Genomic DNA, 25,539 nt, shown 5'->3' with positions numbered 1-25,539 from the left:
ATGGGACTCTCTGTTCTTCCTGGACTTGATTAACTATTTCCTTTCCCATATTAGGGAAGTTTTCAACTATAATCTCTTCAAATATTTTCTCAGTCCCTTTCTTTTTCTCTTCTTCTTCTGGGACCCCTATAATTCGAATGTTGGTGCGTTTAATGTTGTCCCAGAGGTCTCTGAGACTGTCCTCAGTTCTTTTCATTCTTTTTTCTTTATTCTGCTCTGTGGTAGTTATTTCCACTATTTTATCTTCCAGGTCACTTATCCATTCTTCTGCCTCAGTTATTCTGCTCTTGATCCCATCTAGAGTATTTTTCATTTCATTTATTGTGTTGTTCATCGTTGCTTGCTTCCTCTTTAGTTCTTCTAGGTCCTTGTTAAATGTTTCTTGCATTTTCTGTGTTCTATTTCCAAGATTTTGGATCATCCTTACTATCATTATTCTGAATTCTATTTCAGGTAGACTGCCCATTTCCTCTTCATTTGTTAGTTCTAGTGGGTTTTTACCTTGCTTCTTCATTTGCTTTTTGTTTTTCTGTCTTCTCATTTTGCTTATCTTACTGTGTTTGGGGTCTCCTTTTCACAGCCTGCAGGTTCATATTTCCCGTTGTTTTTGTTGTCTGTCCCCAGTGGCTAAGGTTGGTTTAGTGGGTTGAGTAGGTTTCCTGGTTGAGGGGACTAGTGCCTGTGTTCTTGTGGATGAGGCTGGATCTTGTCTTTCTGGTGGGCAGGTCCACGTCTGGTGGCGTGTTTTGGGGTGTCTGTAGCCTTATTATGATTTTAGGCAGCCTCTCTGCTAATGGATGGGGTTGTGTTCCTGTCTTGCTAGTTGTTTGGCATAGGGTGTCCAGCACTGTAGCTTGCTGGTCGTTGAGTGAAGCTGGGTCTTGGTGTTCAGATGGAGATCTCTGGGAAATTTTCGCTGTTTGATATTACGTGGAGCTGGGAGGTCTCTTTTGGACCAGTGTCCTGAAGTTGGTTCTCCCACCTCAGAGGTACAGCCCTGACGCCTGCCTGGAGCACCAAGAGCCTGTAACCCACACGGCTCAGAATAAAAGGTAGAAAAAATAGAAAGGAAGGAAGGGAGGAAGGAAGGGAAAGAAGGAAGATAAAATAAAGTATGATAACATAAAACAAAGTTATTAAAATAAAAAATAATTTTTAAGAAAATTTTAAAAAGTAAAAAACAAACAAAAAAAAATGGGGCAGTCAGAACCCTAGGACAAATGGTGAAAGCAAAGCTATACAAACAAAGTCTCACACAGAAGCATACACATACACACTCACAAAAAGAGAAAAAGGGGAAAAAATAATATATCTTGCTCCCAAAGTCCACCTCCTCAATTTGGGATGATTTGTTATCTATTCAGGTATTCCACAGATGCAGGGTACATCAGATTGATTGTGGAGCTTTAATCCGCTTCTCTGAGGCTGCTGGGAGAGATTTCCCTTTCTCTTCTTCCTTCACACAGCTCCTGGGGCTCAGCTTTGGATTTGGCCCCGCCTCTGCGTGTAGGTCGCCTGAGGGCGTCTGCTCTTCACTCAGCCAGGACGAGGTTAAAGGAGCAGCTGATTTGGGTGCTCTGGCTCACTCAGGCCGGGGGGAGGGAAGGGCACGGGATGCTGGCCGAGCCTGCGGTGGCAGAAGCCAGCGTGACGTTGCACCAGCCTGAGGCGCGCCATGCGTTCTCCTGGGGAAGTTGTCCCTGGATCACGGGACCCAGGCAGTGGTGGGCTGCACAGGCTCCTGGGAGGGGCGGTGTGCACAGTGACCTGTGCACGCACACAGGCTTCTTGGTGGCTGCAGCAGCGGTCTTAGCGTCTCATTCCCATCTCTGGGGTCCGTGCTGATAGCCATGGCTCGCGCCTGTTTCTGGAGCTCCTTTAAGCGGCACGTTTAATCCCCTCTCCTCGTGCACCAGGAAACAAACAGGCAAGAAAAAGTCTCTTGTATCTTCGGCAGCTCTGCGCCCATCTCTGGAGCTCCTTTAAGTGGCGAGCTTAATCCCCTCTCCTGGTGCACCAGGAAACAGAGGCAAGAAAAAGTCTCTTGTCTCTTCGGCAGCTCCGCGCCCGTCTCTGGAGCTCCTTTAAGCTGCGAGCTTAATCCCCTCTCCTCTCGCACCAGGAAACAGAGGGAAGAAAAAAAGAAGAGCTTAGATTATTGATTTCAGACTCTTCTTCTTTTTAAAAAAAATTAATTTATTTTATTTATTTATTTTTGGCTGCATTGGGTCTTCGTTGCTGTGGATGGACTTTCTCTAGTTGTGGCGAGTGGGGGCTACTCCATTGTGGTACACAGGCTTCTCATCATGATGGCTTCTCTTGTTGCGGAGCATGGGCTCTAGGTGTGCGGGCTTCAGTAGTCTCCTCGTGCACCAGGAAACAAACAGGCAAGAAAAAGTCTCTTGTATCTTCGGCAGCTCTGCGCCCATCTCTGGAGCTCCTTTAAGTGGCGAGCTTAATCCCCTCTCCTGGTGCACCAGGAAACAGAGGCAAGAAAAAGTCTCTTGTCTCTTCGGCAGCTCCGCGCCCGTCTCTGGAGCTCCTTTAAGCTGCGAGCTTAATCCCCTCTCCTCTCGCACCAGGAAACAGAGGGAAGAAAAAAAGAAGAGCTTAGATTATTGATTTCAGACTCTTCTTCTTTTTAAAAAAAATTAATTTATTTTATTTATTTATTTTTGGCTGCATTGGGTCTTCGTTGCTGTGGATGGACTTTCTCTAGTTGTGGCGAGTGGGGGCTACTCCATTGTGGTACACAGGCTTCTCATCATGATGGCTTCTCTTGTTGCGGAGCATGGGCTCTAGGTGTGCGGGCTTCAGTAGTTGTAGCACGTGGGCCCAGTCGTTGTGGCTTGTGGGCTCTAGAGTACAGGCTCCATAGTTGTGGCGCATGGGCTTAGTTGCTCTGCGGTATGTGGGATCTTCCTGGACCAGGGCTTGAACCTGTGTCCCCTGCATTGGCAGGTGGATTCTTAACTACTGCGCCACCAGGGAAGCCCTTTTCTTTTTTTTTAATATAAGCATTTAGTGCTATAAATTCCCCCCTCAGCACTGATTTAGCTGTGTCACATATTTTGATATGTTGTGTTTTCATTTTGTTAAATGTGCTTTTAAAAAAATTGAGATGTAGTGCACATACCATAAAAATTACCATGTTAAAGGGTACAATTCAGTTTTTAAAAAAATATTCATGAAGTTGTGCAAACATCACCACTATCTAATACCAGAAAGTTTTCATCACTTCAAAAAGAAACCCTGTACCTATTAGCAGTCACTCCCCATTCCTTCTTCCCCCCACCAGCCCCTGTCAACCACTTCTGTACTTTTCTCTGTGTATGAATTTGCCTTTTCTGAATATTTCATGTAAATGGAATCATGCCATATGTGGTCTTTTATGTCTGGCTTCTTTCACCCAACATAATATTTTCAAGGTTCATCCATGTTATCAGTACTTCACTCTTTAAATGGCTGAATAATAATTCCATTGTATGGATATACCATATTTTGTTTATCCATTCATCATTTTATAGACATTTGGGTTGTTTTCACTTTTTGCCTATTATGAATAGTGTTGCTGTGAACATTCATGTACAAGTTATTGTGTTAACATATTTTCAGTTCTCTTGGGTATATCTACCTAGGAGAGGAATTGCTGAGTCATATATATGGTAACTCTGTGTTTAACTTCTTGAGGAATTGCCAGACTGTTTTCTAAAGCAGCTGCATTTTACATTTCCACCAGCGATTTATGAGGGTCTCAATTTTTCCACATCCTCCCCAACACTTGTTTTTGCCTGTCTTTATGATTATAGCCATCCTAGTGGGTGTGAAGTTGTAGCTCATTGAGATTTTAATTTGTGCTTCTCTAATGGCTATTGATTTTGAACATCTTTCCATGCACTTATTGGATGTTTATATATCTTTTTGTGAAGAAATATCTATTCAAAACTTCTGCCCATTCTTTTTATTTATTTATTTATTTGATTGTGCCAGGTCTTAGTTGAGGCAGGCAGGCTCCTTAGTTGCAGCTCACCGGCTCCTTAGTTGCAGCACATGAGCTCCTTAGTTGTGGCATGTGAACTCTTAGTTGCGGCATGCATGTGACATCTAGTTCCCTGAGCAGGGATCGAACGCAGGCCCCCTGCATTGGGAGTGTGGAGTCTTATCCCCTGTGCCACCAGGGAAGTCCCTGCCCATTCTTTAATTAGGTGATTTGTCTTTCTATTGTTGAGTTGTAAGAATTCTTTATATATTTTGGTTTAGACCTTTATCAGATGTATGATTTGCAAATACTTTCTCTCATTCTGGGGGTTGTCTTTTCACTTTCTTGATGTTCTGTGAAGCCCAATAGTCCAGTTTATCTGTTTTTTCTTTGCTTGTGCTTTTGGTGTCATATCTAAGAAACCATTGCCTAATTCAAGGTCATGAAGATTAACACCTGTGTTTTCTTCTGAGTTTTCTTTTTAGTTCTTACATTTATGTCTTTCATCCATTTCAAGTTAATTTTTGTATATGGTGTGAGATATGGGTCCAATTTCATTTTTTTGCATGTGGATGTCCAGATGTCCCAGAACAATTTGAAAAGACCATTCTTTCCCCCATTGAATTATCTTGACACCTTTGTTAAAAATCAGTTGACCATAGGCCATGTATTGGTTTTTTTCTGGACTTTGAATTCTATTCCACTGATCTGTATGTCTGTCTTTATGACAGTATCACACTGTCTCAGTTATTGTACACTTGTAGTAAGTTTAGAAATTGGGAAGTGTCAGCCTTCCTGGGCCCCTTGAATTTCCATATGAATTTTTCAGCTTCAGGTTTTATATAGATTTTTTTTAGTGTTTGCTCTAGTTTTATGTATATATGTATACATATATAGATGTATATGTACATATACATATACACATATGTCTATGTGTATGTACATATATAGATAAATATGTATATGTATATGTATATATATATACATATCTATATGTGTATATTTATATATACATATATATCTATCTTAGGACAGTCTACTGGTATTGACATTTTACCAGTTTGAAGAAAGAGTTGAAACCTTACCTCTTCACATCTCTTTTCCCTTACCACATGTAATGTATTTGTCTTAAATATTTCCTCTGTATACATGAGAGCCACATCACATAGTGTTTTAATTTTTGTTTCAGCTGTCAAACATAATTTAGAATACCCAAGAGCAGGAAAGTCTATTATATTTACCTGTATTTTTCCTCTTCCATTGTTCTTCCTTCCTGGTGTTCCAAGATTCCTTCTCTTATCATTTCCTCTCTGTTTAGAGTATCAGGGTAGGTCTGCTAGCAACAGATTCTCTTAGTTTTCCTTCATCTGTAAATGTCTTGATTTCCCTTTCACTCATGAAGGATATTTTTGCTGGGTATAGAAATCTGGGTTGATATTTTCTTTCAGCACTTGAATGTTGTGCTGCTTCCTTCTGGCTTCTGTGGTTTCTGATAAGATTTTGGCTACCCTTTAAATTGTTTTTTTCCCTGTATGTGTCATTTCTTGCTACTTCCAATATTTTTTCTTTTTTATTTAGTTTTTCAGCAGTTTGACTATGTGTCTTGGTGTGGATTTCTTTGGGTTTATACTGTATATGTTCATTGAGCTTCTTGAATGTGTAGGCTTATGTCTTTTGCCATATTAGTGAAATTTTTAGGTATTATTTCTTCAAAGACTTTTTCATTCCCTCACTCTAACTTTCTTCTGGGTCTTTGATTATACGAATGTAACACATTTTGCTGTAGCCCCACAGGTTCCTGAGGGCTTTTTTTCTGTCCCATTGCATGGTTCTTTATTTTTTTTGTCTTTTTAAATTTTTACTGGCATATAGTTGATTTACAGTGATTCAGGTGTACAGCAAAAAGATAGTTATATGTATAGTATCCATCTTTTTTCAGATTATTTTCTATTATAGGCTTATTACAAGATATTGAATATAGTTCCCTGTGCTATACAGTAGGTCCTTGTTGGGTTCCTGAGTTTATTTTTCTCTCAGTCTGTTTCTTCTCTCTTGTTCATATTGGGTGCTTTCTATTGTTCTGTTTTCAAATTCTCTGATTCTTTTCTCCATTGTCTCCATTCTTCTGTTGAATCCATTGTTTCATTATATATTTCAGATGTAGTATTTTTTAGTTCTATAATTTGTACTTGTTTCTTATTTATAGCTTCTCTTTTTTTCTACTTCTTTTGTTTGTTTGTTTCCAGCATGCTTGTAATTGTTCGTTGAAGCATTTTTATGATGACTCCTTTAAAACTCATGTCATGTAATTCTAACATCTTTGTCTAACATTATATTGTATAATTCTGGATTTTCTTTTCTGTTACTGAGATCTGTTTGTCTATTCATATATCAATATCATATTGATTTGATTACATTGGTTTTTTAGAATGTTTAATATATGATGAGGCAAGTCATGCCCCCCTCCTCCTACCCCCATACCCATCTGCTTTTCTCTTTCTATTCCCATGCATTTATTCACCCATCTTTGAATTCTTTGCTGGGTCTCACATGGTTTTTTTTTTTTTTGTACACTGGGCACTTGGTAACTGGTGAATTGAATTTGTCTACCAGAGATTTGAGTTGGATTCATTTGCATCTTGGTAAAAATTCTCACAAACTGGGTGCAATCTACTTAGTTCCACAAGCATTTCATGTCTACTGTCTGCCCCAACATTGGGCTAGGTGCTAGAGATAGAAGATGGATAGGCCATTTCAGTATAATGTTCTAATTGACTCAATAGAGGTATTCACCAGAAGTTTTGGGAGCACAGAGAAGAGCACTTAGTCTGGCCAGAGGTTTGTGAAAATCTTCTCAGAAGAGTGACACCTGAAGAGTAAATAGAGACTGACCAAGGAAAGAAAGGCAGGAAAGCCCTCTCAGATAAAGGGAAAGGCATAAGCAAAGCAAAGATATGTGAAGCAGTTTATGAATACTGGAGCCTAAAGACCAAGGGCTGGGAGCAGATGAAGCTGAAAAGGTTGGCAGGCTGAACTTACTTCAGAGGCAACTGGGGACTATTGAAGATTTATTTGTTTATTTAATTTCTAATGAAATATTTCAGATGTAGCAAAAGATATAAAGAATAATATAATGAACATTTATGTGTTTATAACTCAACTAAAAATATAACATATTACAAACATATTTGAAGCCTTGTATATACCTCTCCTCAATTACATTCCCATTTTGCCCTCTCAGAGCTAGCTGTTGTCCTGAAGTCATTCTCATGCATTTTTATCCCTTTATTACACAGGTATGCCTTAGTAAGCAGTATATAGTATTGTTTTACATGTTTTTGAATGTTGTATAAATGAAATCATATTATATGTATTTTTCTCAACTTTTTTCTCTGAACATTATGATTGTGAGATCCATGTTGATACATGTGGCTATTGTTCATTCATTTCACTTGCTTTTTAGTATTCCATTGTATGAGTATACAGCAGTTTATCTATTCTTCTGTGGATGTACATTTCATTGAAGAGTTTCAAGCAGAAGGTGACATGGGCAGATTTGCATTTCACATATATCACTTAGGGTTGAGATGTGGAGGATACACTTCAGAGGTTGAGATTGGTGTGGAGCAGTGGTTTACAAACACTTTGGACTCTGGACCTCTTTATACCCTTAAATATTATTGAGGACCCCAAAGAGCTTTTATTTATGTGGTTTATATTTATTAATATTTACCATATTATAAATTAAAACTGAGAATTTAAAAATATTTATTAGTTCATTGAGGAAAAAACAAGAATAAACCCATTACATGTTAGCATAAGTAACAATTTTTATGAAAAATAGCTATTTTCAAACTGAAAAGATTTACATTTCTGCAAATCTTTTTAATATTTGGGTTAGCAGAAAACTTCTGTGTCCTCAAATCTGCTTCTGTGTGTTGTGATATCATGTCATGTACCCCTTGAAAAACTCCACTGTATACTGAGGGTTAAAAAGACAAATAACATCTTAGTATTATCATGAACATAGTTTTGACCATGCATATGCTCTGAAAGAGTCTCAAGGAGCCCCAGGATTCCCTGGATCACACCTTAAAGAACCAGTGGTGTTAGAGGAGCCAGTTTGTAGGCTGCTGCAAATAGCGTAGGTGAGAGATAATGATGGATCTGAACCAAGCCATTAGTAGGATGGATGGATGAAGAAGGGGAGATGAATATGAGAGAGATGTAAGAAGAAAAATCAGAAGGTCCCAGAAGGGAGTATAGGGTCAAGGGCAAGGAAACTAATTTAGTTTCAACTAGGTACATCATTCACAACCAAACTGTGAAGTGGATATTTAGCTATAGAAAATGGCAAGATTTGAACCCAGGTCTGTCTAACACAAAAGCTGTTTGTTTTACCTAGCGCAGAGTTAGAAGGGGTAGTCATGGCAAGGAGGTGATGCCTTTCTCAGCAATAAGAGAGAGAATGGGTGAAGCAACGAAGAGATTTTGAAGTGCAGAGAAGGGAAGTAGAAGGAGTTTATTAACCCCACAGGTTGGTCCAGTTCAGGGTTATAATGATGGCAGACTTGGCTAGGATGGGCATTGGGAGAGTGGAGGAAGCTAGAATGTTCTGAATTACTGCCAGGCTGGCTGGTCTAAGGAGTTGTGTTTGAGCTGAGTGGGCAGTGGTGATGTCCAAAGAAGAAAGGCCCTCTGCTAGCTATGTATTTTGCCTTGTTACACTGCAGGATGGATCCATGCTGTGCTGACCCCCGTGGACTGCCTTGCCTTTGGAGGGAACTTCTTACACAGCCTTAACATTGAAATGCAGCTCAAGTGAGTCCTGAAGCTCTGGTGATCCCGAGTTGGCCATTCCCATCTGCTAGAGTCCTTGAGTTCTCTGCTATTATGAGGAGTGCAGCATAGAAGGGAGGCAAGATGATCAGAAAGGAATGGATACTGGTTTCTGATGATGTTCAGCCTGAAGATGAATACCTCTTCCTCACTTAGTAGTTATGTGAATTTTGTCAAGTCACATAACCTTTGAGCCCAAGTTTTCTAACCCATAGAGTAAGGTCTTAGAGGGTAGTTGTGAGGATTAGAGATAATGGATACAGAGCATCCAGAGCAATACCTGATACATAGTAGGTGCCCAGTAAACAGGGTCCTTGTTATCATTGTTATTGTTGTGCCTACTTCCTCCAGAGCCTATGAGATTGAGAAGCGGTTGAGCACAGCAGACCTCTTCAAGTTCCCCAACTTTGAGACCATCTGTTGGTATGTGGGAAAGCATATCCTGGACATCTTTCGAGGTATGGAGCCCTTTGCCAACTGCCCTTTTTGCCCTGCTGCCCTGACCATGTGTGTGTGCACATGTGCACATAACCATCACCTCAAATCAAGATACAGTACACATCACCACAAAGATCTCTGTAGTGTTACCCCTTTATAACCTCACCCACTCTCTCCCCCTGAACTATCCATAACTTCAGGAAACCACTGATCTCTTTTTCATCTCTATAATTTTGTCATTTCAAGAATGCTATAAAAATGGAATCAAGGGATGCGATCTTTTGAAATTGGCTTTTTTACTAATCGTAATGTAGGGTAGGGCATGGATTTTAACTTTTTTATTTAGCAAAGGGGACTGAGAAAAGTGGATCACAGTGAAATTATTCCTATTTCCTGCCAATTAAAATAAGAAACTCAATCGGTATAGTGTCAGAGTTCCCTGGACATGCTTCCCCTGGGGACAAGACCCAGTCCTGACTACCCATCATTGGTTTGGTTCCTGGGTATGAGCCCAGGTAGAAGCCAACCTGCTGGGTTTCCTCTTTCCTGGTCTGCTTGGAAATAGAGTGGCTCCCTTACTCAGACCTGAGATTCTTCAAGGTGACTTGGCCAGGAAGAGTTACAAAGAACCTCAGAGGCCAATGAGTACAGTCTCTTATGCAGTACCTCAAGCCCTTATTCTTCCACCTAGACAGACCGCCACTTAAGTGTTCATTCAGAGGCTGGATGACTAACTGCTTATTATTTTCTGTTTTGAGCAGCTTAGTTCAGTAGAAAATTCTTTATTGAGCCTAAATCTGGATGTTTGTTATAACCTCCTCCTGGAGTAACTCAGAACAAGGCATTAATGGCTCTTCAGATCTGTGTACGTGGCAGTCGTCCTCCTGAGTGTTCATATTTTGAAACCCAAGAGGTAGAGTAGTGTAAAAGGAGCACAGGCCTCAGATTTAGACAGATGAGGTTTCAGTCTTGGCCTTGGAACTTACCAGGTGTAGCCTTTGGTTGTCTCTTTGCCTCTCTGAGCCTCATTTCCTGAACTGTAAAATGAAGATAATGATATCTAGCTTATACGGTTCGGTATAGGATTAAATGAGATAGTAGATGTCAAGGTAGTCATAAAATGAACACCATTATAAGAACTGAGATCTGGAGTTGTGCTCAGAACCTTGAGCATTTTCTCTGGTTGTCTGAAAAAAAATAACAAGTCCTTCACTTCCCTGCATGGCTTATTTGACACTCTACCTTCCTCTTTCCCTCTTTAGGTTTGCGAGAAAACAGGAGACACCCTGCCTCCTACCTGGTCCATGGTGGTAAAGCCCTGAACTTGGCCTTTAGAGCCTGGACAAGGAAAGAAGTAAATATACTTATTTCTCTACCTATTTTAGAGGTCTCCTCTCAGCAGGGACTGGCTTTGGGAAGATCCTCTGGGGATGTGGAGGAAACTAGGGAGGTTTGTGGGCTCCTAGGATTAGAGTAGAAGACTGGGCTAGGACTCTTTGGATTATATTTTTAAACCTTTCTTTCTGATTATAAAAAGTAATACATGCTTACTGTAGAGAATTAGAAAAATACAGAAGAGTGTAAAGAAGGAAAAACTTCACCTGTAATTTTAGCTCAGAGGGAATAAACATTAACATTTGGGTATACTTTCTTTTGTTTTTTTAATATTCATTTTTAAAACATGATTGCTCTCACCCTGTACATATAATTTTGTATCTGAATTGGTTGGCTTTTCTTAATTTTTCTGTGTCACCAGAGTTCTCCACGAACATTAATAGTTACATGATATTCTTTTGCAGGGACGTACCATCCTTACCTAACCACTTATTTATTGTTGCTTATTTATTTATTCGGGGGGGTAGTTCTAGAAAATCATGCAGTAAATAGCTGTTTGCATCAGTCTTTGTTCCCCATCTCTTGATTGTTTCTTCAAGATAGATTTTTAGAAGAGCGATCACTAGATCAAAGTATGTGAAAAAATGTAAGACTCTTGATGCATACTGCCAAAGTGGCTTTTTAGGAATATACCAATATCCATCTATCCAATTGAATACTAAACAGCTATAAAAAGAGATTAAGAAAGCTCTCTATGTACTGATTTGGAAAGATCTCCAGAATTTATCATGTAAAAGTGTAGAGCTGTGTGTATAGTGTGGTACCTTATGTGTAAAAGGGGGGAAAAGAAGAATTATATTTGTATGTGCTTGTATTTGACTGAAGACACAATCTGGAGGGATGCAGAAGAAACTAATAAAAGTGGTTACCTGTTGGGGTGGGCTAGGGGAGCTGATGGCAGGGTCAGATATATACTGAGGCTTTTCAATATATATCTTTTTATATTGTTTGATTTTTGAACTACGTGAATGGATTATCTACTCAAAATGTTGAATTTATTTAAAAACCAATTTTAAGAAATGCAAAAAAAGGAAATATCAATATATTCTTTTATGCTTCTGATACTCTGTAGATTCCTCCCCCTGCATACAGTAGCCTGAGGAGACTTTTCAGCCACTGCAGGCTTAAATGTGCACAATCTCCCCATTTCCTGTTGACAGCATTCCCCCCAGGTATCCTTGGACTTCATGTTTTGGGTCTTCTTTTGCTCCCTGGACTCAACTGCACCTGGGCCTTAGCCTTCGATTCTGTTTTGCCACATCCCTCAGGTGTGGCTACCTTGGGTTTCATCTCTGACTCTGCATCCCCACCTGACCCTCCCACAAAGTGAACTTCAGAGTGACTCTGTCCCAGGAATACCAAAATGGAGGGAGGTGGGTAGGTCCTAAGCACTCATGTCCTGAGCCAGGATGGCCTCAGGGACCAAGGGATGGCCCCAAACAGTGTGACCAAAGGGAGCTGGAAGAGAGTAGGACACAGAATTGAGGAGCCCACACTCATGGGAGAAGTCTTTTGTGAAGTGCAGGCAACTTCTCTTTTGTGAAGAGAAGCAGTTGCTCCTTCACGCTTCCGGAGCCCCTGGCCTGGGAGGAGGGAGCTGTCAAGGTTATCCAGCTGGGTCACATGGGTTCTCAGCCCCCATCACTGCCCAGCCACCAAAATAAATTCCAGATGGATTAAAAGAGTTAAAGGAATCAAACCATGGGAAGCAAGGAGGAAATGCTGAGGAACTTTTATCAGTCCTCTGGATACAAAATTCAAGTCAAAACTGGTGGAAGAAGTCACAGAGGAAAAGTTTGAGCTGTCTGTCTGCATAGAGATGCATTGATAAATAAGATTACAAATGAATTAAAAGAGAGAGAATCAACAGGTCTCTCCCTCGGTTGCTGTTGGGCTAGCTGTGGGCTTGTAGCTGCTCAACATTGAGTTCTGTCCTCACAAGTGGAAAGGCTGGGTTGTCCCCAGGGATCTTGCTGAGGTTCTTGACTTTCTGAGGGGTGTGGTTCAAGCCACAACTAAGTTCCTCACATCTCTTGACACTGTCCTTTATTTTATCAGATATATGTTTTGCAAATATTTCCTCCCAGTCAGTGGTTTGTCTTAACAGTGTTTTTCTAAGAGAAGTTTTTATTTTTTAATAAGTCTAATTTATCAGTTTTTTCTTTTATGGTTCATACTTTTTTTTTTTTTTTTTTTTTTTTTTTTTTTGGCGGTACAAGGGCCTCTCACTGTTGTGGCCTCTCCCATTGCGGAGCGCAGGCTCCGGACACGCAGGCTCAGCGGCCATGGCTCACGGGCCCAGCCGCTCCGCGGCATATGGGATCTTCCCGGACCGGGGCACGAACCCGTGTCCCCTGCATCGGCAGGCGGATTCTCAACCACTGCGCCACCAGGGAAGCCCTATGGTTCATACTTTTTATGTCCTAAGAAATCTTTGCCTAACCCAAGGTCCCAACGATTTTCTCCTCTGTTTCCTTCTAAAAGGTTTATAGTTTTAGATTTGACATTTAGGTCTGTGATCCATTTTGAGTCTCTGTGTGTGTCTGGTGCAAGCTATGGAATGAAATTCTTTTTTTGCATATGGATATCTGATCAATCTAGTACCATTTGTTGAAGAGACTACCCTTTCTCCATTGAATTGCCTTGGTAACTTTGTTGAAAATCAGTTGTTCATTTATGTGTGGATCTATTCCTCATGCCTTTTTTTTTAACATCTTTATTGGAGTATAATTGCTTTACAATGCTGTGTTAGTTTCTGCTTTACAACAAAGTGAATCAGTTATACATACACATATGTTCCCATATCTCTTCCCTCTTGCGTCTCCCACCCTCCCTATCCCACCCCTCTAGGTGGTCACAAACCACCCTCCCTATCCCACCCATCTAGGTGGTCACAAACCACCTAGCTGATCTCCCTGTGCCATGCGGCTGCTTCCCACTAGCTATCCACCCTACGTTTGGTAGTGTATATATGTCCATGCTACTCTCTCACTTTGTCACAGCTTACCCTTCCCCCTCCCCATGTCCTCAAGTCCATGCTCTAGTAGATCTGTGTTTTATTCCCATCCTCCCCCTAGTCTCTTCATGACATTTTTTTTTCTTAGATTCCATATATATGTGTTAGTATACGGTATTTGTTTTTCTCCTTCTGACTTAACTTCACTCTGTATGACAGACTCCAGGTCCATCCACCTCACTACAGGTAACTCAGTTTCATTTCTTTTTATGGCTGAGTAATATTCCATTGTATATATGTGCCACATCTTCTTTATCCATTCATCCTCATGCCTTTTGTTTGACAGGCTCTGCCAGACCACGAGGATGAGATCCCGGAGACAGTGCGAACTGTACAGCTCATTAAAGATCTGGCTAGGGAGATTCGCCTGGTGGAAGTAAGAAGCATGGGAGCAGGGGAGGCGTTTGGGAAGGGCTCAAGGCTCAAGTGGCAGGTCAGGCTTTTGCAGTTGGCATGAGAGCTCAGGGGAAGGATTGGGAAGACCCCACCAAGGACCCTATTCATTCATTCATTTATTCATTCATTCAGATAATTATTATGTGCCTCAAGTGTGCCACATGTTGGGCTAGGTGCTTAGGATACATAAATAATACAGTGCCTGCCCACAAAGAACTCACAATCTAGTAGAGGAACCTGGGCAAAGTTAACCTGTCTGAGCCTCAGTTTCCTCATGTCTAAAGTGGGGATAACTAATAACTACTGAGGGATTATTAAGAGGATTGAGTAAGATAATACAGGTTGAGCACTAAGTATAGGGCTTGGCACACAGGTGCTCAGTAAATTCTGCTGGTGGGTCATGGTGGTCGTGGGTGGCAGAGGTCATAGTAGTAGTAGTTGTTGTTATTAATATTTTGACTCAGTCTCTACATTCTACAAAATGACAGTTCTCCCAGGTTGAAGATGATTACAAAGCCATGTTTCAACAGGTGGCATATACCACGAGACAGTAAGGTGCAGTGGTAAGAGACTCAGAGAAACTTGGTTCTGGTTCCTGCTCTGTCATTTGCAAGCCTTTCAGAGCCTCAGTATCCTTATCTGTAAAGTGGGGATAACACCACCTTTTCAGAGTTTTGTTATGATTAAGAGCTAATGTATATAGAGCCCCTCGCACAGTGCCTGGCAGAGTAAGTACTCAATAAATGTGAGCCATTGTTATTAATAGACTGCAGCAAAGAGAGAACTCAGTGTGGGCTGGTGAAGTAGCAAAGGCACCAGAGGAGAATTGGACTTGAGGAAGTTTCAACTTTCCTTTAGCTCAGAAGCTGTAAGGTTCCATTTAGTGCCCAGGATATAGGCACTAAATCTGTGCTGAAGGGTGGTCAGAGTGAACTACTGGGAAGTTGGGGTTCTAGCCTCACCTCTTGCAGCATGTTTCACTGCCTACACCATAGCTTACATTGTCCACCTCCTACCTCATTTTCCACCACTTCCATCTGTCAGAATCCTTCAAGGTTTTAGGCCTACCTTTTCTCTGGCTCTTCCCACTTAAACCAGTTTTATATACACAGAACTTTGGGCTGGTTGGAAGAGGACTTAAGAGATGGATCATATCGTTTTCATTGGCTTTCAAATGTTTTGAAGCAATGAAATCCTTTTTTTCAAATGAAATCTTAATGTGGAAGCTCAATATATACAACCAATCAAAGCATAACTGCTATGAATAAGATGAAGGTGGGAGGCTAGTAGCAGAATTAGGACTAGAACCTCTCTCCTGCTCTCAAATCCTGTGGTCCTTAGAGTTGGAACCACACATTTTAGTACTCAGTTATTTTCTGTCTCATGTCAGCTGCTCTTGGAGTCTTTTTCTCTCCGGTTTTGACAGTAGTGCTGAGCTTTTCCTCTGCTCGTCTTCTCCTTACTCGTCAATGGCTAGGTAAAGAAATGCCACCCAGTAAATTCTTGATGACTTATTGTGCCAAAACTAGGGTGTGCATAAGTGCATATGTGGAGCATCTTTAAGCCCCTTCATGGCAGTACTGCCAGTGCCATGAACAGACCTCTGCTCTTAGTGCAGAGTGAACCCTTGAGTAAGCTCTAACCCCCTCATGTACTAACACTCTTGTAGGATATCTTCCAACAGAACGTTGGGAAGACAAGCAATATCTTTGGGCTGCAGAGGATCTTCCCAGCCGGCTCCATTCCCTTAACCAGGCCAGCCCATTCCACTTCAGTATCCATGTCCAGGCTGTCACTGCCCTCCAAAAGTGGTTCAAAGAAGAAAGGCCTGAAGCCCAAGGAATTCTTCAAGAAGGCAGAGCGAAAGGGCAAGGAGAGCTCAGCCTTGGGGCCTGCTGGCCAATTGAGCTATAATCTCATGGACACATACAGTCATCAGGCACTGAAGACAGGCTGTTCCCAGAAAGCAAAGGTGGGTGCTGGCCCTTGGGTTCAGCCCAACCCTTTTGGGTCCCTTGTAAGAGCAGCGTATAAAAAGGATAGGCTCTCCTGTCCTCCCACCTCCCTTAGGGCCCCTGGTGTTTGGCTACCAGTCCCACTCATTTAACAGGCATTTATTGAGATCTTGTCTATGCTGGGCACTGTGATAGGTGCTGTGGACATAACCCTCAAGAGGCTGACAGGCTAGTGAGAAAGATAGGCATAAAAAGAAATGAGTGCAATGAAGTGTTGTGGATGCCACGATCAAGGGTGTGTGGGGGACCCTGAGACATGGGAGGGGATGATTCTATCTGGGTAGGGGCGATGGTCAGGAGCTCTTCTCAGTAAATGTGACACTTGAGATGAATCTTGAAATGCTGGGATGGGAATGCCATTTGAGAGCATGGTATACGAGTGGCAGGTTGGAGTCTTGAACAGGTTCTTGAGAAAAGCCCTCCTCCAGGGCTCCACCTTGCTTCAAGATTGTGGTGCCCTCCATAGGCATGTGAAGATACTCCACCTCTTTTTAGGGAACATGTTTTGCAAGATTGATAGGTTTCCCCTGAGCCAGCCATATATTCTCAGCCTTCTGCTCCTGTGATCATTTGGGTTGGGGGTGGGGGAACAGCATAGCAGAAGGCCTTGGTTCAGGTGGTTTTGACAGTGAACTCAACCAGTGAAACCAGAGGGAACTGGTCATTCTGATTCACATGGGAGTTCCAGATAGGTGACAACTGAGCCTCCTCCTCCTACAGTTCAACATCACTGGTACCTGCTTGAATGACTCAGATGATGACTCGCCAGACTTGGACCTTGATGGGAATGAGGGCCCACTGGCCCTGTTGATGTCCAATGGCAGGTGAGGTGGGGAGAAGAAGTAGAGATGCTGGGATTGTTGGTGGCAATAAGCCACTAAGACAAGGCATGGAATTGGGACCTGGGGCTGGGACATGGGTGAGGGAGGGACTGTGCTTGGGGAAATAACCAGATATTATCAGATAACATTCCGTAGTACAGAGAACCATGGTAGTGTTGGGGGTGGGAAGGGGGAGAGGTCTGGAACTAATTGGCAATCCTGAGAAAAATCTTATATAAGTTCTAGAAATTTCAGCAAGTCAGTGGATCAGAACTGTTGGCGGGAATAGGAGGTAGTACAGCATACTGGTTAAGAGCATTAGTTTTTTATATACCTTTTGCAATTCAGTTTTTAGGAACTTATTTTGCAGAAATATTTGCACAGGTGTGTAAAGAAAAATATTTAGTAGTCACTGTATCACTGTTTGTAATAGTAAGCAGTTGGAAACATTCATCAATAAAGCTTGGATAAATAAATTATGGTACATCTATGGAATAGAATACTGTGTAACTTAAAAAGAATGAGTTTACTATCTATTGACGTGAAAAGATTTCCAAGATATATTTTAAATGAAAAAATCAGGTTGCAAGATAATATATAGGAATAGTTCATTTTAATTTTTTAAAAAAAGCACGTATGCACATATGTGTTTGTGTAAAACAACATACAGACCTTTTCCTTGAACCTTTTTGAAGAGGTTTAAAATTTAATTTATGTGGTTTAAAATTCAAAAAGTGTGAAAGAATACATAGTGAAAAATTTTGCTCCCACTCCTCTCTGTTCCCCATTTCCCCTCCGCATGGAAAACCAATGTCAACGATTTCCTTCCAGAGATGTTTATACACATTCATGCAAATAAATATATTTGTCACATATTTTATACTTGTCACACCAAACTTGTAACAGTAGTTACCTCTGGAAAGTAGAATAGGGGAGGCAAGAGAGGAAATTTTCACTTCAAAAGCATTTGAATTTTATACAGTGAGCACATATTACTTTTCTTAAAATAATTTTTAACAGAATGTTTTCTAAAAGAATAAAATAAAATCACATCTTGGCAAAAAGCTCCAGCTTGGGAATCAGACAATCCCGAATTTGAATCCCTGCTCTGTCACTTATTCGTTATGTGACCTTGGCAAGCTAATTAACATATCTGCACCTCTCTGTCCGCATTTTATCTATTCTATAGATAAAACTTATCTTAGGGTTGTTGGAGGACTAAATGAAGTAATGCATGTAAAGTGCCTGTCACAGGTTCTGGCACATAGTAAATGCTTAATAAATGGTCGCTCTTATGAATATGATGATGAAGTTGAAGATGAAAGGTGATGGTGGTGGTGGTGATGATGATGGTTGTGGGTATGGCCAGAAGCTAAGGAGGTCATCAGAAACCCTCAAACATGTAGGAAGGCAAAGGAAGACAGTAAAAGTTACCATCTCAACACTCAGAACACCAGACAGGAGCAGTCAAGAGTTAAGTACAGAGTATGAACAGTGTAGGAACATAAGCGACGAGGATACCTTAACAGCCTTTTTGTGGAAAAGACTGTTTTCAGATCCCAAGGGTGAGTGTAGTAGGTCTACCTGGCTGGGAAATAAGGGAAAAGGGAGTGTGAGGGCAGGGCAGATTCTGAAAGCAGCAGAGCTATCCTTGTTATTTGAGAACATAGTTACTGAAGAATAAGATTAAAGAGACTTTTGAGCATTGCCTTTGTCTAGAACCCATGGTTGGTCTGCTGGGGAAGAGAAAATTGAGAGTCCTAAGGGTCCAGCCTATAATGGCTATTGAGGACACAATGAGACATTTTTCCCTTCCTCACCAGTCTTTCTTGTGCTGCTTCTATTACCTTCTTGCACCTGCCAGAGACTGCTTGCTAAGTGAACCTAAGGAGTCAAGGTATAGAAATATTTATAGACGATATGATATTATGTCTGGTCTTTCCTCCAGAATAATGCCATGTTTTGTGGGGACTGAGGTGTAGATGAAACAAGATTGGCTGTGTGTTGATAATTGCTAAAACTTAGCTGGGTCATAGGTACATGGGAGTTTTTAATATTTTGTATGTGTTTGAGATTTTTCATTATTAGAAGTTAATAAAAGATCGAGGTGAAATAGCTACCATTTATTGAGCACCTGCTCTGTGTCAGACTCTTATCTTAGCCATTTACATACATTATTTTATTTAGTCCCCACAACAACCCTGAGGGTAAGTGTTGTTATCCCCATTTTACTAATGTGGGAAAGTGAGGCCCAGAGAACTATAAGATTAGCTACCATTGGGCCACTTGCCATGTGTCAGTCTCTACATTAGCTCATTAATCCTCCCAGCAACCCTATGAGGTAGAAAACAGCTAATTCACTAAAATCCAGTTCACCAAATGACTATTTGCTGAATGTGTCAAGTGTACTGGTTTACCAAAACCTTGTTTCTCTTAACTATAAGGCTTATTTGAGCAGTCTGTACTGGTTAATATTGTTTACCATGTGTAACAGGATTATTTAAGCCACTTTTGAGTTCTTTCTACTTCCTTTATATATTTTAACAGCTTTTTTGAGGTATAATTTACATACCATACAATTAACCCGTTTTAAGTGTACAATTAAATGACTTCTAGTAAATTTAAAGAATACGCTGCCATCACCACGATATAATTTTGGAACATTTCTATCACACCAAATAAATCCCTCATATCCACTTACAGTCAGTCCTGGTTCTCTTCCCCAGGCCCAAGCAACCACTAATCTACTTTCTATCTCTATGGATTTGCCTTTTTAGACACACTTCATATAAATGGAATCATACATATTTAGTCTCTTGCGTCTGGCTTCTTTCACTTAACAATGTTTTTGAAGTTCATCCATGATGTAGAAGTATCATTAATTTGTTCCTTTTTATTGCTGAATAGTATTCCATTGTGTGGATATACCACATTTAGTTTATCCATTCACTAGTTGATGGTCATTTGGATTGATTATGCTTTTTGGCTGTTATGAATAATGGTGCTATGAGCATTTGAGTACTAGTTTTTGTGTGGACATGTTTTTGTTTCTCACTTAGGAGTAAAATTTTGGGTCATATGGTAACTCTGTTTAGCTTTTTAAGAAATTGCCAATGGGGCTTCCCTGGTGGCACAGTGGTTGAGGGTCCGCCTGCCGATGCAGGGGATGCAGGTTCATGCCCCGGTCCCACGTGCCATGGAGCAGCTGGGCCCATGAGCCGTGGCCGCTGGGCCTGCGCGTCCGGAGCCTGTGCTCCGCAGCCGGGGGGGCCACAACAGTGAGAGGCCCGCGTACCACAAAATAAAAAAAAAGAAATTGCCAAAATTTATCCCAAAGCATGTACCATTTTACACTCCTACCAGCAATTATGAGTTTCTCCATGTATTGGCTAATGCTTGTTATTGTCTCTCTTTTTGATTATAGCCATTCTGATGGATGTAAAGTGGTATCTTATTGTGGTTTTGATTTGCATTTCCCTAATGACTAATGATTTTGAGCCATTTATATATCATCATTAGAGAAATGTCTATTCAGATCTTTTGCTTATTTTTTAATTGGTTTTGTTTGTCTTTTGTTGCATTCTAAGAGTTATTTAAATATTCTGGATACAAATCCTTTTCTAGATAAATGATTTACAAATATTTTCTCCTAGTCTGTGGCTTGTCTTTTCATTTTCTTAATGGTGTCTTTTGAAGCACAAATGTTTTGAATTTTACCTAATCTCAGGCCACAAAGATATTTTCCTATATTTTCTTCTAGAAGTTTTATAGTTTTAGCTTTTACATTTAGATCTATGATCCATTTTTAGTTAATTTTTGTGTATGATATGAGGTAAGAGTCCACATTCATTTGTTTGCATGTGATATCCACTTATCTCAGCATCATTTGTTGAAAAGACTATTCTTTCTCCACTGAATTGCCTAATAAGCACCTTTGTCAGAAATCAATTGACTATAAATTTAACGGTTTAGTTCTAGACTCACAGGTCTGTTCCATTGATGTGTATGTCTATCCTTATGGCAATATCACACTACCTTGATTACTGTAGCTTTATAGTAAATTTTGAAATTGAGTAGTATAAGTCCTCCAACTTTGTTCTTTTTTGAAATTGTTTTGGCCATGTTAAGTCCTTTGTATACCCATATACATTTTAGTATCAGCTTATTAATCTCTACAAAACTAGATGGATTTAGATAGGATTGCATTGAATCTGTAGATCAATTTGGGTAGAATTGCCATCGAGTGTGACTGTTTTTATGTTCTCCTTCACTCTCTCTCCAGTACCAAGAGGGTAAAGAGCTTATCCAAGTCTCGGCGAGCCAAGATCACGAAGAAGGTAGACAAGGCTAGGCTGGTGGTAGAACAGGTGATGGAGGATGAATTTGACTTGGATTCAGATGATGAACTGCAGATTGACGAGAGACTGGGAAAGGAGAAGGCAACCCTGATAATAAGACCAAGTGTGTACTTGTTCTTTTTCTTTCCTTCCCTGCCCATTTCAGTTTGTTTTTGGTCCGCTTGATAGACTCAAGACCTTAGGCCTGAGCTTGTTGACATTCTGATTTACCAGCTCTGTAGGCGTCCATGTATCCTTTGTTCTAGAGATTTATTTATAAGCTAATTCCTAACCTCTCTAAATTACTCGTCTGTGGTCATTACTTTCAGGAAAATTAGTCTTATTCTCTTTCCCCTGGGTGTTTGGCTCAGATGCTAATCTTAGCTTCATGATAAGTGCATTCCATTGCTTTCTAGAATTTCCCCGAAAGTTGCCCCGTGCGAAGCCTTGCTCTGACCCCAACCGAGTTCGTGAACCAGGAGAAGTTGAGTTTGACATTGAGGTAGGGGCCTGCCCTGTTTCTAATCTTCTGCTCATTCTGGTTACATAGACAGAATACAGATTGTCATTCTAGTTGAGGGTGGGGGAGACATCCTATGCATTCCATTTCTAAAATATTTATAAAGTGAAAGATTGTGGGCTAAGTGCTCCTGAACATATAAAATGGAAGATTATACTTTAGTTGAAATATTTTTAAAATTCTTTAATATAGAGTATAATAAAAGGCAGTGTGATGTAGCAGAAAGAGTATCTGATTTGGAATATCTGATTGTGACTTTACACAAATTATTTAACTTCACTGAGCCTTAGTTTCCTTATCTGTAAAATGGGAGTTAGACTTGCCTCACAAAGATGCTGTGGAGATTAAGATGAAAGAACAAATATTCTGCTTAGTACTTGGTAGATACTTGGTGCTCAGAAGATATTAGTATCAGGAGTGAGACTGTCAACCCTGTATTGGGGCCTTACCAGACCAACCCCGGGCAGCTGAGGTGATATCCTTTTTCTCCAACAGGAGGACTATACAACAGATGAGGACGTGGTAGAAGGGGTCGAAGGCAAGCTTGGAAATGGGAGTGGAGCTGGTGGAATTCTTGATCTGCTCAAGGCCAGCAGGCAGGTGGGGGGACCTGACTATGCTGCCCTCACGTGAGTACTGGCTTTGATCTCCCCTTTCTAGGTGTTCAGACAACACACACCCCCACCTGCCACCCAAAGGGCTAGGTCAGCCAATCAGTAGATATTAATTGGGTCATTTAAAGGGAAAAAAATTAGCCAGGGAATTTGGGCTGAAAGAATAAAGTAGACATGAAATCTGTCCCGAGGTACTTAAGATCTGACTGAGAGAGGATATACGGACTTCAAGGGTAATAAGTTTGGGGGTTTTTGGAAGTTAGAAGAGGCATGGAAGGAGAACTGGGCCTTTTCTGGGCCTTGCTTTAAGAAAAAAGGAAAAGGAAAGAATACAGCATTGGTGAACAGGAAGGGGGGTGCACCCCTCTTTTTGCCATCTTGCCTGCTGTCTATGGAGAGACTTGAGTCAAGAAGGACTGGCCTTTTTATGAAGATAGTCTTTGATACTATTTTGATCTTTAGTTTGGTTTCTGGTTTTTCACCTGGGATGGTTCTCTCCTCCTTCCTCCCACCCTGACCCCGGCAGCTGTTGTCCCTCCTCCCTGACTCTTCTGATGACTGATTTCCTCTGACAACTAGAGAAACTCCCTCAGCATTTCTCCTCTGTCCCTTGCAGCGAGGCCCCTGCCTCTCCCAGCACTCAGGAGGCCATCCAGGGCATGCTGTGCATGGCCAACCTGCAGTCCTCATCGTCCTCGCCAGCTACCTCCAGCCTGCAGGCCTGGTGGACCGGGGGGCAGGACCGAAGCAGTGGGAGTTCCAGCAGTGGGCTGGGCACAGTGTCTAGCAGTCCTGCTTCCCAGCGCACCCCAGGGAAGCGGCCCATCAAGCGGCCAGCATACTGGAGAACCGAGAGCGAGGAGGAGGAGGAGAACGCCAGTCTGGATGAACAGGACAGCTTGGGAGCATGCTTCAAGGATGCAGAGTATAGTAAGGGCAGCTGAGCACTTGAGTCCAGGCCAGGAGGGCTCCCCCCTAGCCCCAGTCTCAATCCCAAATCCAATCCAGGACAGCCTGTAGTGAGCAAGGGCCTGGCCTTAAGCCTGATACTTGGTTTCTTTGTGCCATATTTTCTTAATCTGTAAAATGGGGATATCTCACAGGTTGATGTAAGAATTAGAGATGATGCTTGCTCAGAGCACCTGGCACAGTGTCTTGTTCATGGGAGGCCCTCAAAAAATGGTAGCTATTATAATTAGCTATTAACCATTTTTAGCATTGTCCAATCTTCACTGCTGATGACTCTTTTTTCCCTCGTGCCTATTTTACTTCCATTACCTGTATCATTTGTGTTATGTGTCATTCAGTTCATCCCTTGCAAAGGTTTATGATGACTTTTCGGTGGGCTTTACACATTTAATAGATGACTCCTTTTTTGTAAAGTAAACTTTGTTGAGTACTACAATGTATAAAGCACTTTTGTGTATAGTGCAGCTGACTTTAATGTAGGTTTTTGTTTTAATATTATTTTAAAAATTAATCCTCATTGACCAAAATTAGAACAAGACAGAGAAAGCAGAAATTCCCTTTGACTAACACTCTTCCCCCTCTGAGAAAGGTTATCCAAAGGTAACCTTTGTTATCAGTTTGATGTATACCTTTTATTTTCTTGTGTTTACACCCATATGTAGACATAAATAGATAGAGGTATAGTTTCGTTTAGTGTGTGTGGTTCTACAACTTACTTGGCTATCTTTCAACATCAGTACCTAGAAATACACTTCATCAATGCATTGAGATCTACCTGCTGCATAGTAGTCTGTAGCATAGGTGTACCATCATATGTTTAACTATTTCCTACTGATTATCATTTAGGTTGTTTCTAATTTTTAGTGTTTTGAAAATTCTTGTAAATAACCTTTTGTGCCCATGTGCCCGTTAACATTTCTGTGAGGTAGCTAGACCTGCTGAGTTGAAGGTATGTACAACATAAATGTTGATAGTGCCGAATTCCTTCCAAAAAGGTCAGTATGTGAGCAGTGTATGAGATATACCTGTTTTCCCACAGCCTTACCAACAGTGAATGTTATCAGCCTTTTTAATTTTTGCGTATCTGATGGCAAAAAATGGTGTTGCAGTTTGTTTTATGTTTATTTGCTCTTCCTTATTCCTTTCCCATGAATTATCTATTCAGTTTTTCACTCATTTTCAGGATGTTAGTTTTTCTTATTGATTTGTAGGAGTTCTTTATGTATTCTAGATTTGTTGGAGTGTTGTTGTTGTTGTTTTGCGGTACACGGGCCTCTCACTGTTGTGGCCTCTCCCGTTGTGGAGCACAGGCTCCGGACACGCAGGCTCAGCGGCCATGGCTCACGGGCCCAGCCGCTCCGCGGCATGTGAGATCTTCCCGGACCGGGGCACGAACCCGTGTCCCCTGCATCGGCAGGCAGACTCTCAACCACTGCGCCACCAGGGAAGCCCTGTTGGAGTGTTTTTTATATATTCTGCAAGTGTTGAAAATATTTTCTCTTAGTCTGTTGCTTGTATTTTAATTTTACTTATGGTATCTTTTAGCATGTAGCAGATTTCAGTTTTTACATAGTCGTCTTTATCATTTTTTTTGTATTTTATGTTTTGTGTAAGAAGAATTTCTTATATTTTCACCTAAAACTTGTATAGAAGTTAAAATTTTAGCTTTTTTTCTGGAATTAGGTTTTGTGAATTGTGAGAGGTAAGAATCTATATTTTTTTCCACATGGATAGTTATTTGCCCCAATACCATTTATTGACTACTTCATCAATTATCCCCCTGATTTGAAGCTCCGCTTCTGTCCTAAACTAAATTCCCATATACATATGGATTTGTTTATCTTTTTTCCTTTTTTTGGTGGGGGGGTGGGTCGCGCTGAGCGGCTTGTGGGATCTTAGTTCCCGACCAGGGATTGAGCCCACCCCCTTGGCAGTGAAAGTGCAGAGTCCTAACCACTGGACTGCCAGGCAATTCCCTGGATTTGTTTCTCTACCTATTCCCAGTTCTGTTCCTCAATAGCTGTGTAACCTTGGGCAAACTAATTAACCTCTCTGTGATAATAGTACCTACCTCATAGGTTGTTGTGAGGATTAAATGAGTTATACATAAAGCACTTAAAACGTTGCCCAGCACGTGGTAAGTGCTCTGTGTTAGATATTATTAATATTATTCTGTTCCATAAAACCAACTTGTCCACTC

General features: G+C 41.0%; 1 protein-coding gene across 4 annotated transcripts in view; it reads left to right on the top strand.

The window, feature by feature from the left end:
* PHF8 (PHD finger protein 8) overlaps positions 1–25,539 on the top strand; it is a 103,657-nt gene that overhangs the window by 34,056 nt on the left and 44,062 nt on the right. For 3 of the 4 annotated variants that reach the window (XM_028482543.2, XM_007118893.3, XM_028482544.1), the window contains exons 9-18: positions 8,713–8,800; positions 9,170–9,276; positions 10,519–10,610; positions 13,954–14,043; positions 15,733–16,035; positions 16,799–16,902; positions 21,182–21,360; positions 21,653–21,738; positions 22,252–22,385; positions 22,987–23,300. In XM_028482543.2, the coding sequence (XP_028338344.1) occupies positions 8,713–8,800; positions 9,170–9,276; positions 10,519–10,610; positions 13,954–14,043; positions 15,733–16,035; positions 16,799–16,902; positions 21,182–21,360; positions 21,653–21,738; positions 22,252–22,385; positions 22,987–23,300 (1,497 nt within the window). The remainder of the gene's footprint in view (positions 1–8,712; positions 8,801–9,169; positions 9,277–10,518; positions 10,611–13,953; positions 14,044–15,732; positions 16,036–16,798; positions 16,903–21,181; positions 21,361–21,652; positions 21,739–22,251; positions 22,386–22,986; positions 23,301–25,539) is intronic. The other variant, XM_007118894.3, reaches the window with a different exon arrangement.

This window comes from Physeter macrocephalus, chromosome 21, assembly GCF_002837175.3.
Source record: "Physeter macrocephalus isolate SW-GA chromosome 21, ASM283717v5, whole genome shotgun sequence".
Lineage (NCBI taxonomy): Eukaryota > Metazoa > Chordata > Mammalia > Artiodactyla > Physeteridae > Physeter > Physeter macrocephalus.
Note: the sequence above shows the minus strand (reverse complement) of the source record. Positions and strands in the feature narration are given on the sequence as shown.